The sequence below is a fragment of the Colletes latitarsis genome, chromosome 10 (assembly GCF_051014445.1).
Source record: "Colletes latitarsis isolate SP2378_abdomen chromosome 10, iyColLati1, whole genome shotgun sequence".
Classification (NCBI taxonomy): Eukaryota; Metazoa; Arthropoda; class Insecta; order Hymenoptera; family Colletidae; genus Colletes; species Colletes latitarsis.
In genome coordinates this window covers 22102300-22114739 of record NC_135143.1, presented here as the reverse complement: position 1 = coordinate 22114739, position 12440 = coordinate 22102300, and the positions used below count along the sequence as shown (strand labels likewise).

The 12440-nt window shown below is 32.6% G+C and overlaps 2 protein-coding genes and 1 long non-coding RNA gene across 4 annotated transcripts; 1 reads left to right on the top strand and 2 right to left on the bottom strand.

Moving 5' to 3' along the window:
* Positions 1–710: 710 nt before the first annotated feature.
* Positions 711–3004, top strand: LOC143346476 (uncharacterized). Its single transcript, XR_013080426.1, has 4 exons — positions 711–828; positions 1255–1323; positions 1449–1503; positions 2893–3004. It is a non-coding gene; the product is annotated as an uncharacterized LOC143346476 (long non-coding RNA).
* LOC143346468 (odorant receptor 13a-like) lies at positions 806–4218 on the bottom strand. Of its 2 annotated transcripts, none has more exons than XM_076774588.1 (6): positions 3623–4218; positions 3049–3301; positions 2493–2596; positions 2076–2414; positions 1624–1899; positions 806–1264 (listed from the first exon to the last, which is right to left on the bottom strand). In XM_076774588.1, the coding sequence occupies exons 1-6, from the start codon at positions 3866–3868 to the stop codon at positions 1187–1189; spliced, it is 1296 nt and encodes a 431-aa protein (XP_076630703.1). In that variant the 5' UTR covers positions 3869–4218; the 3' UTR covers positions 806–1186. The 2 variants fall into 2 exon arrangements, with proteins under 2 accessions (XP_076630703.1, XP_076630704.1); XM_076774589.1 differs by having other exon boundaries at positions 1648–1899.
* Positions 4219–8729: 4511 nt separating this feature from the next.
* LOC143346059 (odorant receptor 30a-like) lies at positions 8730–11836 on the bottom strand. The gene is made up of 6 exons (XM_076773801.1): positions 11596–11836; positions 11120–11372; positions 10762–10862; positions 9656–9988; positions 9037–9312; positions 8730–8792 (listed from the first exon to the last, which is right to left on the bottom strand). The coding sequence occupies exons 1-6, from the start codon at positions 11788–11790 to the stop codon at positions 8730–8732; spliced, it is 1221 nt and encodes a 406-aa protein (XP_076629916.1). The 5' UTR covers positions 11791–11836.
* Between the last annotated feature and the right edge of the window lie 604 nt (positions 11837–12440).

Here is a 12440-nt window from a genome sequence, read left to right as displayed (position 1 = left end):
TTCGAATCTCTCTATGAATTATAAACACTTTTAATTTTTATTTGCACGAAAACAATGGCAGGCACGGTAGATTTATTTATTGATATTGTATAATGGTAGATTTTCCATAGATACACACTTGCATACTAGAACGATGATACGAGAATTAAGATGTCTATGAAACTCCCATTGAATTTCAAATAAGTACATACATGCTAAGATTTTACATCTTTCTGTGAAATGATTATTGAAATGTATCGAAAGAAATCGACTCCATCTAGTCTTTGATATACTAACATTAGTTACGCGCTATTATTAGAAAGAAAAGTATTATGCTATCCATGCCGCTACAATTGCTACTCTTGAGCATGAGAAAGGGATGTATGGAACAGGTGACTTATTTATGATTAATGGTAAACCACAAAAAGGCCTTTTTTAAGCCCGTATGGTGCCTAACTATCGTCGTTATTCGTAATACAGAATTTTTTACTGTAAAATCTAACTGGCGTTTATTTCACTCGCAAAGAGAGTGGAAATCTGTACACTGAGACGAAGAAATTTGTTACTACTTCACGGTGGATTGCTGACAGAGTAATGTAAAGTGACGTTTAGACGGATTGTGACAGCAAACTTACGTTTAATAACAAGTGTATTTAATTTAATGAGTGGAAGTGTTCTTTTCTTTTCGAAATTGGAAATATGAGTTCAATTTTTCTGAATATCACGCCAACGCTTAAGCAACATGCATTGAAATCTCTAATCGAGACGCTTAGAAAGTCATCACTGTCATATTAATGTGCATTCAAAGATGACAACAACATTCGAAAACAAATCAAGGTATGAATTCAGGTAAGCTGATTAATTTACTGATTTTCAAAAGAACTCAAATGTATATTTTATTTATGTATTACCATATGTAAATGGAGTTCATTATTACTTGTATCATTGTAGAAGGTTTGTTATTTCTATTACATATTGTATTTATGCAACACATAAAATGTTATACTTACACAAGATGTAAAAAAGAAGGGTTTAAGACTTTAAGGGCTTATCACCAAGAAGATGACCATTGTTAGTATGAACAGAATCGTTTGAACCGCGTATATATCTTTGACCACGCGTGTAGAAAATACAAGTGCTCAATTGTTTATATATTTAATATTTACAACGCATTGTTTTTCGATGCATATATTGTGTGCTATGAAACTTAAACAGATTTTGTACTCGTTGCTTCATCAGTACTCTGTTTTAATAACGTGAAATACGACATTGCAGTGCTCAGAATCTAAAACATAGAAAGAAAAGAAATGGTTTATACATTTTTATCAAAATAGCGAATTACAGGTAAGGAAACCGAATAACATTTCATTTATGAGAAATAAACGAGAAAATAAATATTTATTTAATGTATATTTCTGGTAAATTATATCACAAGTAATTAATATTCTCGTCAATTTTCTGTGTTTCAGAAACAATCGATTAATTTCTATAACACTTGACACCTTAATGGAAAGCAATTGAAAGGTAAGTTTTACAAAATTATTCGAATATATATAGTTCCAACCTGTTGAAATTTGAATAGGTTATTTTTTTTTAAATTATTTATTAGTCCGTTAGAGGTAAGGGGAAAGTATTAATAATTACATTAGTATAAGTTTGCAGCGATACCGGGAAGAATCCATTAGCAGTTAGGCAGCAAGGTCGATTCGTTCTCATGATCGCAAGTTGCATATCCTTTCGTAGTAATTTTCCATATTTTTCCACTCGTAAGTCCATCCATGGTATTGCATATATCGCCGTAGCTACATTCGTGCTTTCTCGTATTAAGCAATCACAACTGTACGTAAACATGAAGAGCTGGCACATGCTTGACGTTAAGAGGTTCACGAAAGTAATACGTCTCGTAGAAGATAAATCTGCCTGCATGAACCACCATATCACGAATATAAATAAGTTTTATAGTAGTTGAACAATATTTAACGTGAAACGATTTATAACAATGATGAATAAAATTTGTCTTCTCTTATTTGAATAAAATTTTGCCTATTTCTGATCTATAATATTGTAAAAATATTGAAACTACAGGGTATACTAACCAATGCCACCTGGTATCCAACGAAACAAATTAATACACTGAAGATCGCCACCTGTGCAAGCACAATTACCTTAAATACTTCTTCAAGCTTATCACAGTATGCAATGAGTGCCTGATGCTGCTGAATACAGTTCTTAAATGTAGTGTAGCATTTCTTGTCGGAATATGATGAACATGCTTTCGAATTTTCATCTCGTTCTCCACTTTTACACTTAGACTTTTGTATACATTCCAATCTGTATTGCAATATACGAAACTGTCCAGCCACGTGTAAATTCATAATACATAAGAAGTTGTCGGTGCATATGTAGCATATGCCAACGTGATACAAGGACAAAACCTATATAAATTTCATAATTTAAATATTTTTCGTAATAATTAATATAATTTGTCTGCTGCGATTCGCTTAAAGATTTACCTGTAAGATAAACGTTACTTCAAAATACGGCGTAAGAGACAATGGAAGATCGAGCCACATATTAAATGGGAGTATTCTGTCAGACTCGTTTCTTCCTATATTTGCTAAAATAAAAACCAAATAATTCATCTTGTACTGCATGTTGAGTGATAGATTGAAACTTTGAAGTTAATTGTAAATTATGAGTTACTTTAATTCTAACAGAGTAACTTTAAAAACTGTAATTATATTTTGTAGTATTATTTGTATTATCAAGAATATTTTCCTAGCACAAGAACCGTGTATTTCGAACATAAACTTCATAATATTGCTAAGATTTTCAATTAACATAGTGATGAATTTAGTAAATGAAACACACAATAATTAAGCAGTTAATCTTAAATGTGTGTTTAATTTACAGATTGCAAAATTGTTGCTCATACTTCTGCAAAAAGGTGTGCGTGCATCGTTCAAACATGGAGTTTGCGATTATAATTATAAATATCTATTTTGAAGTATTTCCTACATAAAATAAGTCATTTTATAATATTTTAATTTCATGAGTCGATCGACTTACCTACAACTGGTCTTATTACGTAACAGATTATCGAAGCCTCTGTGAAAAAAGTGAAGAAACAAATGAAATATGTACAAATTCGCGTCCAACTGGTAAAAATCATTTGCTCCTCCGGAACGTAGTTCGACTGCCAGAAATTCGTTCGCATGTAAGTGACCAAATCAAGAAATTTCGTTTTATGCAGAAACAGGATGAATATTTTAAACAAACCCATGTTTAAGCATAAAATATTGCACGCGATGTAAGTGCAGGTCTGTAATAAAATAAACATATCAACATTAACAATTTTGACTAGACGTAGTAATTAAAAGTTGATCGCCTATGTTGAACTGTTACTTGGAATAATTAGTAATCAATGGTAATTTGCAATTTTGTAAGTTCATAAAAAATGACTTCGAAGAAAACTTAAATTCTATCAATTACATGTATTCTGCGCAGCAGTGTAAAATTATTCAGAGAGGTTTCCTTATTTCGCATTTAGTTAAAACACTTTGTATATCAGACCGATCATTTTTACATCACGGATAATCGCAACTTGTCCTTGTTAGAGAAATTTCAATTGCCGTGCACTTACGCCAAAGTCTCCCCAAGAAAAATATAAGTCCCTTGTCTGAATCCACACAGAAAAGAGAATCGTGAAGACAGTATAAATTAAAGTGATATTTCTCACACGTTGCTCGACACGATTCGTCGCTGACCAAATGCCGACGCACTTCATAAAAAAGGACGATATTACGATGGAAAAGTCTTTACTGTACGACAAACTCATGTCGAATTTCGAGTCCCTCTGATTTGGAATTTGTATACGGAATCTCCGCATCGAGTATCAAAATGTGTTGAAAGTCTGGGTTGGGTTTCAGCCTGGTCTTTGATCTAGTTGCATCCTCTATTCATCGTTCGTGCACTATATTTTTCGTGACTACTACTCGCGTAACGCTGTTGCAAGGAAAAACCATGATACACAGGTGGACGCAGTGGCGATCTATAGAATCGATGAATAATGCATCATTTGGGGTGCATTATTACAAAATTGCCCGCGGGATTGAGTAATAACGGCACAGTTTGATTTTACTTTGCGAGAAGGAAGCATAGTTTTGATAAAAAAAAGGAAGGTATTTAGCTCGCGAACAAAGAATACAGAATGCAACCGCTCGTAGCAAATCTACCATTACGTCGCGATAGTGAACGATAGACTGGTAAAAAAATGTGAAACCTGGAAGTGACAGATACACAAATTTTTGTTCATTTGCATATATCAATAGATGATCAGGTATTGAATATATTTACTAGATATTAAAGTGGTTTTACTTAAATTGACTTGATTTATAATTTAATAATTCCTCTTTTAGAAGTTTATTTAAAATTTTAAGATTATGTCTTTTATAGATGTAAATGGCACGGTGTAATAAAAAATGGCACCAGTATGGAAAGTAGTACTAATACGATTTTATTCCGTACTTAGTACAAAGTTTCCCAAGCTATTTTACAACTAAATAACAACTATTTAACAACTACGAAGGATCGATATAAAGTTATGTAGAGAACGTATTATTTTACGTATTAAGCGATCTGAGCAAATTCACTGTATAGTATTAGAGCCTTGTCTTAATAATGTGAAATACGAAAATGCTGTACTCAGTACCTGCAAGAAAAAATCGAGCTAACTCCACTTCGCCAGTTTTAAATTGAAAGACTTAACAATGATATTAACCTCTTCAAGGACTACGATTAATATTTAAATCATTTTGAACATTGTAACGTGTCAATAATCCCAACAAATTGTGAATTTTTATATTACTAAACAACTTTAGCAAATTATTTATTGGTATTAACAATAAGTGCAAAAGACTTTTAAGAACAACAGTCTATCATTATTTTAAAATGATGCCACACAGATTATCTATTAATTAATTAACAAACAATAAACAGTCAACGTTGATTACCTTAGTGTATGTCTCCAAGGAAATATTAAAGAATCCATAGCCTGTTAGGCAGCAAGGTAATTTGGACCTCACCATTACAAGTACTATCTCTTTTCTCAGCATACTTCCATATTTATTTATCGGTTGATCAGTCCACTGAGATGAGTATATCGCCATATCAACGTTTTTACTCTCGTGTATTAAACAAAAATACTTCGTCTTGTAGCGGGTATATCTGCCTGTGTAATACAGTGCGGATTAATTCAAGGTTTAGAATGAAACTTGGTGTTTTTGAATCTATAATGGAATAGTTTAATTATTGCAACTCTATTAGCACAGATATTCTCGTGTCCAATGCAATAACATAGACCAAGGTAAATAGGCTTTTCTCATATGAATTGAATCACCACATTTTAGCCTAGCAGGGAATAATTCTTTTACAAGGAATTACTTAACAAATGGGTGGGGCGAGTCTGGCTTGCTCGCTCTATAAAATTTAATCGATTGGATATTTATGCGTAAAGTCTCTTAAAAGTTATCGTTTATTCGATAAGTATTGCCAGTGTCCACATATTTCATCACTGTATTTAGCGACACTGCCAACAAATTTGGTAATTACTTGAAGCTTTCACAAGATTGAAAATCTCTATGGCACGTCGCCAAGGACTATAGACTTGCATTCGGGTTGTAAGTAACCATTTTGAATAATTCGTATAAAAATAATTATTGTATTAAGTATTCAAATTAACTCGGAGAGGAAGTTTTACTGTACCATTAGGAAGTAGGACTTTTGTAAAAAATTTTGTACAAAAAAAATATGTAATCGTGGTGTCAATGAAAATAGAAGACAGTACTGTTATTCTTACATCGCAAGATATTTATATAGCAAAATGATTTATACTAACCATGAGGATCAGATATCCGTCCAGGCAAATTAACATGCTAAACAATAACACTTGACCCAGTGAATAGAAACTGAATACTTCTTCAAGCTTGTTACAAAATACAATAAGATCTTGATACTGTCGTACGTAGGTTTTAAACGTGGTATAATATTTATCCGCAGAATGCGATGGGCCATCACTTGTATTTCCACCGTCTTCTTCCGCCTTGATCGCACTCTTTATATTATTTAGTCTGTATTGTAGGATACGAAACTGACCTGCTACGTGCAGATTTATCATACATAAAGTGTTATCAAAGCACAAGTAGCATATGCCGGTTTAATATAAGGCAAGTACCTACGCCAATACAACGTTCAGAGTTCAGTTATTTTCATAGTAATTGTACTATGTTATATAATATGGTATGAATAGTTATAGAATGTTTATAAAAACACGAATAAAGTACAGGAATTTACAGTGAATTTAATAGGTTTGTTGGGACTTCCGCTTTCAGTGTGTCAACATAGATATTTGAAACGATAATGCTCAAAAAAATCTTAGATGCTTTTAATAAATGTTGTGAAATGTTCGAGAAATGTCATACCTGTAAGATAAAAACTATCTCGAAATATCGAGTTATGGTTAATGGTAGGTCCAGTCTCACGTTAAACGGAAGTATCCTGTCTGTTTCGTTTCTTCCAATATTTACTACGCGAATATATATAATTTAGTTTTTGATATTTTCCATACCCTTGCCGAGGAAATCGACTTACGTATAAGTGGGCCGATGATATAACTAGTTACTGTTGCGTTAGAAAGAGATGTAAAGATACAGATGTAGAAAGTAGTAGTGCTTTTACACGCATCCACGAGCGATTTCTCGTGGAGGTTGTAATTCCCATGTAAGAATTTCCGTTGCAAGTACAAGATTAATTCAAGGAAATCGTCTCTATGCACGAGTATGCAAAGTAACTTAAACACAGACATGTACGCACTTAATACGTTGCACATATTATACAGAGTGACCTATAGACAGAAAAATACAGTATACGTTTAGTAATTATTGCTCTACGCTTATCAATTCTCAGAAGATTCTAAGTCACTAATAATTTCGAATAATAGGTGGAGGAGAAATTAATTATTGTAGAGTCAATTACTTCAAATACTTCGTATAATTCTTTTATAATAATTTAAAAATAAATGGTACGATTTTGTATGTACATAATTTCTCAGTTACACTCTACTAATTCTAATCGAGATTGTACGAATGTTGTTAAATCAATTTTTTGCATACTTACGCTAAAATCATTTCTACAGTAATAAGTGTCTATCGTTATAATAAAATAATGACAAAGCATTGCAAAGATAGAATAAACTATGGTGGCGTTTCCGCATCGCTTCTCGAAGCTATTAGCCGCCACCCAAATGCCGGATAATTTTAAAAAGAAGAACGTTAAGGTGATGGGAAATTCGTTACGATGCCCCATGATCACATTTAATTTCACGTAACTGTAGGTTCGGTTCGGATATCGATTTTCACAATTTATCCGGGATAACGAATCCAACGGCACAGGGTTTCGACATACCAATATCTATTTGGTCAATGATTGTTCAATTTGTATTCTATCGTTATATATACCGTATTGTATATATATCGTATATGTCAATGTATAGGACAGAAGTGTTTTCTGTGACTTCAAGGAAGTACTACGAAACCCTCTGTGCACCTCAATTGCAGCTAACAGGTGTGTCGCATTGCAAATGGAAAATATAGGTTTGCTAAATATAGAATAGGAATAAAATAATTTCTCTGTAATTTGGCTCCGCTTGGAATAATATAGTTTATCACGAAGGAACGATTTATACTGATTGAAGTACATAACCATGTCGAACAAGTCCTGATCCAAGTCACGAATTTTACTTTACACTGGCTCGTCGATGTTCTCCTTAAGAATAATTAAGATTTCTTACTTGTTGAACTTGTTGTTGAATTCTTACTAAATTGAAATGATACTTTACTTCATAGAAAAAGATGATAAAGCGATTGAAACGTATCTATTCTACGTCAAACTTTCGATGAGTTTCAATTAAGTAGATGTTCCGTCTTCGTACTTCTATGCAAAGACTCCGGATTCATTGAGATCTACCGAAGAAAATCAATTGCAGCTGGTCTTTGATCTAGCGGTATCTACTATTCATCGTTCGTATGCTTTATATTTATTCTTAACGCAACCCACGCACTGTTATTGACAAGAAAATTATTCTGCCGTACATGTCATTGCAATTCCTTGTCGTAAACGCGAAGTTAATACATAAAATTTATGAGTTATGCATGTTTCCTGAAGTACTAGTAAGAAATCTTCTATATGACTGAGTAGTTGGACAATCTTTTCCCAAGAAAGTGCACGGTGCGGCAATCTGTTCGAATTTTTTTGTATTTTATTACGGACACCATGAAGCATAAAAATATGTTTACGCGTAAAATATAAAAATCTAATTGTGAAATGCGTGTTGCACTTCAATTATTATTCGCAAGATTATTAGCCAAGGCAAAGAATTTGAAGAAAATCGTTGCAGGTATATTCTTCAAAACAGATTTTTAAATTTTGTTGTATAATGTTAGTTACGTGACTTGTATACGTTCATAAAATGTATGTTTTTAAAAACTGTCCCCGTAAAATAGACTAATTATTTTTGTTACGTTTAATTTAATCGATTCAAAATTAAGTCGTCTTGATTGGTTTTAAAATTTATTGCTTGCCTTTTCCTTTGTGTGTTCTTTAACTGATGCATGTAACATGTACACATAATTGATATTACATTTATCCGGAAAACAACGTTATTCTATGTATCGCATAACAAAGTTGGAAGAAATTCAGGCTGTATTCGTGGTTTTCTGCTGTAATAGTGTGAAGTATGACACTGCTGTACTCATCACCTGCAAAATATAAGACGAATAAATTAAACGCTACTGATGTTCGATAGAAGATACATAATTAAGCTACTAAGTTACAAAAAGTTTCAGTAATATTAAATATCAATATTACCCAGAATAATATATACAATAATATTGATATTTATTATTATTATAGACATAAGTAATTCAATGTTGTTGTAAACATTGTATGAAGTATTTGAGCTAGTAATAATTTATTTAATAGGAAACAGGGTATATCAATTACCCCAGTGTATGTTTCCAGAGATACAACACAGAATTTACGAGCTGTCAGGCAGCAAGGTATTTTGGATCGTAACATCATAAGTACCAAGTCTTTTCGTATCGCTTTTCCATCCTCATCCATTGGCAAACGGAGCCACGGACTTGCATACATTGCAGAAGAAACATTCTTACTGTCTTGTATTAAACAATCACAGCTATACGTGAACATTAACAACTGAGCTGTGCAGCCTATTATATGAAATACGAAAATAAAACGTCTTGTAATTGGTGCATTTGCCTATAGAACATAATACAAGAGTTAAGTACAGCATCTAACATCATGAGGATTGATTAAAAAATAATGACAAATGATAATTGGCATATTTTAAAATTGGAAAAATTAAGTATTTATCATTTAATCTAGAATTATTCACGGATGTTTTTGTGGTTCTAAATTGTTAAAAAATGTTCAAAAGATTGCATTATATGCCTAAATTAGCAATACTATTTTTGACATGGATAAATTTTATAATGAGAAGAAGTAAATCTAAATTCGGAGATTGCTATTTCAACATTCCAAGCACGTAAAATTTTAATATATACTATGAGTGTCTAACAGTAAAAAGTACTACAATACTGACCATAAGTACTTGATATCCGTCAAGGCAGATTAACGAACTGAAGACCAGTAACTGCCCCAATGAAAACGAACTAAATACTTCTTCAAGCTTATCACAATATGCAATGAGTGCCTGATGCTTTTGAATGCAGTTTATAAACGTGGCGTGATATTTATCCGTACGATGTGACGGACCTGTTTCCGAATTTTCACTATGCTTTTCTTTTTTTGCAATATTCATATTTATTAGTCTGTACTGCAATATACGGAACTGACAAGATACGTGCAGATTTATGATGCACAGAAAGTTATCGAAACAAAAGTAGCAGATGCCAACTTGGTATAAGGACAAAGCCTACACCAAAATAAAACTCAATGTCCAGTTATTTTAATTAAAATATAATCTTATCTATTGGATATGATATAACGTTTTATGAGGAGGATTTTTCTTTTAAAAAATTGGTAAACCTTACGTTTAGGGGAGGCAGCTGCTATGACCTTGACCTTGACATATGCTGTTAAGGCCCCCACCCTGAATGACCCTCAGAAGGTTTTAGCCGTCACTCATTTTCTATTAAAAAGTTATTAATAAAAATGTATTATTAGTATTACACTAGAATCTGCGTATACGTATACTCAATGTGAACTTGACGTTTACACAGTTTATGAAGATCACACTCTTGAGCATCCCCCAAACAGTTATAGCTACCTCCCGTTATTTATTAAAAAGTTATTACTATATAAAAATTACCAGAAACAAAAAACAAGAATATGGAATTTCGTTCCATGAGCCCTGCGAAGCACAAAATAAAGCATCTCCCACGAGTTGAACAGTATCATATTAAATTCGTTTTATAAACGGGGGCGCTGCGCTCCCCAGACACCCCTGAAAGCTACACTGACTAATACCGACACCCATTTTTAATCAAATATAATTTAATATAATCGTTTTATTTAAATAAATATTTTAAATAATATAATAAATATTATATGATCTTTATATGTCAATAACTTTTTAATAAAAAACGAGCGAGACAACATATGTCAAGGTCAAAGTCATCGAAGCTGCCTCCCCTAAACGTAAGGTTTACTAAAAAATCTTATGAAATATATAAGGAATAAAAATACCTGTAGAACAAACGTTATCTCAAAGTAAGGTGTGATGGACACTAAATCTAACCACATTGTGAATGGGAGTAGTCTGTCTGATTCATTTCTTCCAATGTTAACTGCAACGCGAATGCATTTATTTATTTATGTGAAATGTCAAGGTCGACCAAGGCTTTTAAAACCAATCAGAACTAATCTAATATTTATTTTCTATTTTAGGTGAAAGTTGAAATATGTAACTCAACAACGGATCGAAATCTTGGAATACAATTCAAAGTATACTGTATCTTTAAAAAGGAAAAATGGATACGGATGTTTCCATAAGTTCCGTGGACTCGTCGCTTCCAATTTTTCAGGTATCAATTAATCGACTTACCTATAATGGGACTTATGACGTAACTAATTAGTGTCGCGTGCGCAAAACAAGTGAAAACGCAAATAAATAATGCACAGACGCGTTTGCATCCAGCCAAAATCGTCTTCTCGTAAATGTCGTAATCCCCATGCAGAAATTCCCGTTGCAAGTATAGAACTAAGTGAAAAAAATCCTTTCTATGTGCAAGTAGGATAAGTATCTTGAATAAAGACATGACCAGACTTAAAAAGTTGCACATGATGTAAAGGCAGGTCTACGAACATCAAAATATAAGACGTGGATTCAGTCAAACTTGTTATTCATATTAGTAACTGTGAAGCGTGAGATAATGTTTATTACAATCGATTGATTTCATTAGTTATTTAAGTTTAATAGAATTGAGTATATTCCGTAATTATGTATTAAAGAAAGTCACTTGAATCTTTCTTTTTAATGATCATTTATGGGCATACGTGTACCAATGTATGCATACTTACGGCGAAATCTTCTCTGGAGTAATACAAATCTGTGATTAGTACAACACCAATAAAATTCATCCCGATGATGGTGTAAATCAAGGTAATAATTCTACATCGTCGTTCATGGTTATTAGTTGCCGTCCAGAAGCCACAGAATTTCATGAAGAGAGACGTTATTGCGATAGAAATGTCGTCATCGTGTTCCAAAATCATATTAAATTTTGTCTAATTAAATAGTTCGTTTCGGATATTGAATGTGCACCGGAAGCTTCGTATCGATTTTCACAACGCGTCGAGGATAATCAATCGAACGCCATGTGGTTTTGATCTACTGGCATCCTTTTGGTTGCAAATCGTGCACTTTGTATTCATTTTTATTGCTTTTATGATATAATTGTCAATATAACTGTAGTTCTCCATTCTAGGGGCAACGTGTAGGATTTATCAGTTATGCATGATTCTGAGTAAAGTGCTGTCCTTCGTGAACCTCAATTGGGATTAACAAACGTGACGCGTTGCAAATGGGAACTTTACGCCATTGGATATAGAATTTGTCTTAACTTTAAACAAGATATGAAACCTTTGTATCTTAAAGAAAAATAATTTGTTGTTTCGAAAATGGAGTATAGAATAATTAAATATTCGATTATTTTGTAGGCATTCGAGAGCTACTATTTTAGTGTTCAAATAATAAATAATCATAAATAATCGAATATTATTATAAAATGACAAATATTGTTAATTACCAGTGTCAAGTTTTGCAGACAGTAAACACTACTTACACGTTGCTATGGTTTTTATCCACTCACATTATATAAATGCTTGTTCAAGTCTCAGTCATCCTTGGTAGCGAAAATGCAATT